At 44.7% G+C, this 6,000-nt stretch overlaps 1 protein-coding gene across 5 annotated transcripts in view; it reads right to left on the bottom strand.

Annotated features, from left to right (window-relative positions):
* Positions 1–6,000, bottom strand: part of EMSY (EMSY transcriptional repressor, BRCA2 interacting) — a 99,830-nt gene that overhangs the window by 12,485 nt on the left and 81,345 nt on the right. For all 5 annotated transcript variants that reach the window (XM_082246164.1, XM_082246167.1, XM_082246165.1 and 2 more), the window contains one exon: positions 1–124. This exon is cut by the window's left edge and continues 103 nt beyond it. In XM_082246164.1, the coding sequence (XP_082102290.1) occupies positions 1–124 (124 nt within the window). The remainder of the gene's footprint in view (positions 125–6,000) is intronic.

Below are 6,000 nucleotides of genomic sequence, written 5' to 3'. Positions count from 1 at the left end.
ACAGTACGTGACTGCGAGCTCTGAAGCTGGTGGTGCTGAGACGGGTGACTGACCTGAAGGATAGAGCTGAGTGGGACATCTCTGGAGCTCACTGTAGTAGTTGAAGCCATGGGCCTAGTTTTACCTGCAAGCGAGAATTGAAGAGGTAACAATCAGAAAACACAGAGCAATATAGTAAATCCAGGGTATATTTTATATTATTTATTATTGGTATTCATATAGCACTGTCAATTTACACAGCACGTCAAAGAGCTTACAATCTAAGGTCCCTAACTCACATTCATACATACACTATATAACCAGAAGTATTGGGACGCCTGCCTTTACACACTTGAACTTAAATGGCATCCCATTTAGTCCATAGAGTTCGTTAATGAGTTGGCCCACCCTTTGCGGCTATAACAGCTTCAACTCTTCTGGGAAGGCTGTCCACAAGGTTTAGGAGTGTCTATGGGAATGTTTGATCATTCTTCCAGAAGAGTATTTGTGAGGTCAGGCGCTGATGGCCGAGAAGACCTGGCTCACAGTCTCCGCTCAAATTCGTCCCAAAGGTTTTTGATCGGGTTGAGGTCAGGCCAGTCAAGTTCCTCCACCCCAAACTGGCTCATCCATGTCTTTATGGACCTTGCTTTGTGCACTGGTGTGCAGTCATGTTGGAACAGGAAGAGGCCATCCCCAAACTGTTCCCACAAATTTGGGAGCATGAAATTGTCCAAACTGTCTTGGTATGCTGATGCCTAAAGAGTTCCCATTACTGGTACTAAGGGGCCAAGCCCAACTCCTGAAAAACAACCCCACACCATAATCCCCCCTCCACCAAATAATTTGGAGCAGTGCACAAAGCAAGGTCCATAAAGACATGGATGAGCGAGTTTGGGGTGGAGGAACTTGACTGGCCTGACCTCAACCCGATAGAACACCTTTGGGATGAATTAGAGCGAAGACTGCAAGCCATGCCTTCTCTCCAACATCAGTGCCTGTCCTCACAATTGCGTTTCTGGAAGAATGGTCAAACCTTCCCACTCCTAAACCTTGTGGGCAGCCTTCCCAGAAGAGTTGAAGCTATTAAAGCAGCAAAGGGTGGGTCAACTCAATATCGAACCCTACGGACTAAGACTGGGATGATATTAAAGCTCATGTGTGTAAAGGCCGGCATCCCAATACTTTTGATAAAATAGTGCATAGTAGGGCCAATTTAGACAGGAACCAATTAACCTACCAGCATGTCTTTGGAGTGTGGGAGGAAACCGGAGTACACGGAATAACCCACACAGGCACAGTGAGAACATGTAAGCAGATAGTGCCGTGGTTGGTATTTGAACTGACGCCCCTAGTGCTGCTAGGTGGAAGTTCTAACCACTTAGCCACTGTGCTGCTATGTATAAAGGAATCCGAAAACACTATGAATACCTTCCAGTCTCCATAGACCCCAGTCTCCATAGACCCCAGTCTCCATAGACCCCAGCCTCCATAGACCCCAGCCTCCATAGACCCCAGCCTCCATAAGACCCCAGCCTCCATAAGACCCCAGCCTCCATAAGACCCCAGTCTCCATAAGACCCCAGTCTCCATAGACCCCAGTCCAGAAATCAACCCCAACTTAAAATCTATATATAAATCTCTGAAGCGCCAAATACTTTCTTTCACATCCCACAAAAATGTATAAATGATAACAAATACATATTCCTTTCCAACATAGTGTTTCTAACAGAACAACCTACTATATGTGAAATAAATCAGATATCTTTGAGTCCAAATTCCACATATTAGACTCAAACTTAAAAATGTTTGATATTGCAACTTACCAATCATCAGATGTGGTGGCTGCATTTGTTTCCTTTGGCCTGTGATCTGGCCAGTAACACGCCCTTATTTAAGTGCCTCACTCTGGATGAAGAAGCAACATGGACTCCCTTGCATAGCAGCATTGTTATTCTGAGTGTTAGATGTACTAGCAGATTTAGATACAATTAAAGCCAAACTTCAGCAGTTTTTTTTTTTTTCCCTTTTGGAAATAAAATAGCGGATCATTGTAAGCACCCCCGTCAGTGACACATGGTTTATCTCAAGCCTCTAACTACTAAATCTGCTTGTTCTGTTGAAAAACAGCAGACTTACTGGCAGGATCACCAGGTGAAAATAAAATAAAACTCTACAAAGAAAACAAATGCAGCCATCACATCCAAGAATTGGTAAGGTGCAATATAATAAATAATTGGATTTTTTGTCTTACCGTAAAACCCTTTTCTCTGAAGTTCACTGACGGACGCAGTCTCTGTTCTTAAAACAGTAGGGTTATACTGCCCCCTACAGGAGTAGGACACTAGGCAGAAAAAAAGTTCTGGCTACGCCTATGGGCAGTCCAAGGGGGTATACTCTCTCTCTCCCTGCTATAGGATGTCAGTTTTTATCAATGCAGCAATATCAACCCAACTCAACATAGAGGGGTGGGTACTGCGTCCGTCAATTAACTTCACGGTAAGACAAAAATCCAATTTTCTCTATTGTTCATTGACGGACGCAGTACCCACCCCTCTATGTTGAGTTGGGTTGGGTTCTGTTCTTCATAATAGTAGGGATGTCCCAAAGCAGTGCCTTAGAGATGAGGGGTGGGAATAATTCCCCAAGGCTGAAACAAAGCCAACCATAGGACTCATCAGAACAACAAGATGAGACCCACCAGAAAAAATATTAACCACTTTAAGACCGGAAGATTTGGCTGCTTAATGACCAGGCCCTATTTTGCGATTCGGCACTGCGTTACTTTAACGGACAATTGTGCAGTCGTTCGACGCTGTACCCAAACAAAATTGACGTTCTTTTTTTCCCACAAATAGAGCTTTCTTTTGATGGTATTTGATCACCTGTGCGATTTTTACTTTTTGCGCTATAAACAAAAAAAGAGCGACAACTTTGAAAAAAATTTCACATTCTGCTATACAACATTCCCCCCAAAAAATGTAAAAATCTAAATTTAATATTTTAGGCCAATTTGTTTTCTGCTACATATTTTTTGGTATTAAAAAAAAAAAATCGCAATAAGCGTATTTTGATTGGTTTGCGCATACGTTATTGCGTCTACTAACTACGGGAAAGATTTATTTTTATTGTTTTTTTATACTAGTAATGGCGGCGATCTGCAATTTTTTGCGGGACTGCGATATTGTCGCGGACAGATCGGACCCCTAACTGACATTGACACTTTTGGGGGGACCAGTGACATTACTACAGTAATCAGTGCTAAATAATATGCACTGTTACTGTAATAATGACACTGGCAGGGAAGGGGTTAACATTGTGGGTGATCAAGGGGTTAAATATGAGCCTAGGGGTGTGATTCTAACTGTGGGGGGGGCGTGGCTTGTGAAATGACCATAGAGACCTGTGTTCCTATATAGAAATATCACAGGCGCTCTGTGATCATTTCAGGGAGAAGGACGGTTGGCTGTGTTTACAACAGCTGACCGTTGTTCTCTCTCAGCGGGGAACGATCGCGGGTGTCAGGCGGCCATCAGAGCCACCTGCCCGCTGCATCGGCTTCCCCGCTGAACAGCGGGGGCCGGATCGCGCCACCGGTGGCACGCTCGCTCCCTAGTCTCCTGCGCGTGACCGACGTATTGTTACGGTAAAACTGCGGCGGGCAGTCGTAGAGCGGTTAAAGATGAGGGGTGGGAACAGCAGAAAATAATTCCCCAAGGCTGAAACATAGCCAACCAGGCAACATAGGACTCATCAGAACAACAAGATGAGACCAACCTGAAAAAACATTGAACACCCTCAAGGGAGACTAAGAAACCCCCTTAAACAGCAGCCTGCAAAACTTTGCGGCCAAAAGGAGGCATCTGCAGATGCCAGCACATCCACCTTATAAAACTGATGCAGGAAGAGAGGGTATACCCCCAGGGACTGCCCATAGGCGTAGCCAAAACCTTCTCTCTGCCTAGTGTCCTACTCCTGTAGGGGGCAGTATAACCCAACTGTTAAGAACAGAGACTGCGTCCCTCAATGAACGATAGAGAAATGCGCTTTTGGGTTTAATACTGCTTTAAAAAAAAAAAAGGAGGACCTTTCTGGCTCCGTAAGAAAAAAATAAAAAAGTCAGCAGCTACCAATACTGTAGGTACTGACTTTTAAAATTAGGACAATTACCTGCCCACGAATCCAGCTCTTCACCTGAGCAGATTGGGGAAACCAGCAGCTTCACATCCTGTTCCTTACTGCGCATGCACGAAGCGTGCTGCGCTTTTGTGAATGGCCCAGCGGCGGGGGACGGAGGAGTGGGGCTGAACTTCGCGGCAAAGTCACCTGACAGTGGTAGCAGGTACCTTTCAAAACCAGGTACCCGCTCCCCCCTGAAAGGTGCCAAATGTGGCAGCGGGGAGGGAGGCAGATAAGCGGAGCATTCCCTTTTGAGTGGAGCTCCGCTTTAATTTGATTCCCACTCGCCACTACTATTGTGATCTTGATCCTCAAATCAAACAGGCACTCTCATTATTAGTATTATTAGTACCTCCCCATTACAGAAAGGCAAAAGCTTAATAAAAATTCCATTACATTTTTTTTTCTATTCTTTCCCCTGCATTCCTCATAAGGGACCCGAATGTCATCTTAGTGATTACTATTTGTTACTCCATATATTTAGCCTGAATGTGCCTTGCACTACACATATTGTGAATGCTCCTGAGAAGATGTACTGACCATCGCTTATGCAAACGTTTTTCTATGCAGGTAGTTTAATTACCTTTACTATTATAACTATTACTAGTATGGTTATTGCCCTTTGGGCCCCTTTTCTTTCCTTGCATTCATTGTTCTTGATATTCCTCAATAAAACGATTTGTGGAAAAAAAATCTCCGGCAATTCTTTAAAATTCAAGATCTGGAGGGAAAAAGCTTGAGACCGTGGCTTAGGCTACGTTCACATGTGGGCGTAGCGATCGCAGGCAGAATCACCGCGATTCCCCCCCCCGACTTCACAGGCATTAACTCTTGTAGTGTGGGGAAGCCCCTACCTAAAGGAATTTTTTTAATTTTTTTTACCTGTAGGTGGACATTAATAGCAGGGTCAAATCAAACAGCGTGTCCAATTTAAGGATCATGATAGTATTGGCTTGCAGGGGATCCCTTTAATTGGATTTTAGAGTGAAAAAGATACCATGCATTTCACATACAATAGGCTGCACTGTGTAAAACCGTGTTGGAGAACATTCTATATTTATGGTTGCGATGTGTGAAATGCTGTGAGACAAGGAAAAGAGTAACTTGGCGTTTAGTGCTTCAAACCTCAATATGTATAAAATAGTGATCGACCGATCTCGTTTTTTCATTACCAATACTTTGGTCATCGCGTATCGGTATGGGCCGATATTTTCGTACATTTAAAAACATTTTTTTTTTTTTACTTGACAGGTACTCTTGTGGAGGGATCTGGGGGTCTTAAAGACCCCAAACCCCTCCTCTGCACTCAAAAGCATTCAAAACGCCAAGTTTGGCCGTTTTGAATGCTGTGATTTATTTGAATTTGGCGCCGAGCACCCGGAAGTGATTTCATGACATCACTTCCGGGTTTTTGCATGGAGACCCGATTAGAGCCAAATGCGGCTTTGATCAGGTCTTCGGCGGCCATGCAGGCTGGTGGGACGGGAGACCCGGGCGAGCCCTGGAATGTGGCGGGAGGAGGACGTCCCCTCCCGCTCTTTGCAATGACAGCCAAGCGGCTTCTCAGCCACATAGGCTGTCATTACAAGACAGTCGATCGTCGGCTATAGACGCCGGTACCGGGGTGATGCCTCTAACTGCAGACATCACTCCGGTACAAGCACTTTCCCAAAATATCGGTAACCTCCGGGGCCAATTCCGATATATCGGGGAAAGTGCATATCACCCCTCGATATATCGGCTTTGCTGATAATTGGTCGATCCCTAGTATACAACACAAGAGGATAACAGTATTATCTCCTGAATGAGGAGCCGTAAGTCTCCATTGCTAGGCTTCATTTT

This window comes from Pelophylax lessonae (genome assembly GCF_965119305.1).
Source record: "Pelophylax lessonae genome assembly, chromosome: 2".
Classification (NCBI taxonomy): Eukaryota; Metazoa; Chordata; class Amphibia; order Anura; family Ranidae; genus Pelophylax; species Pelophylax lessonae.
Note: the sequence above shows the minus strand (reverse complement) of the source record. Positions and strands in the feature narration are given on the sequence as shown.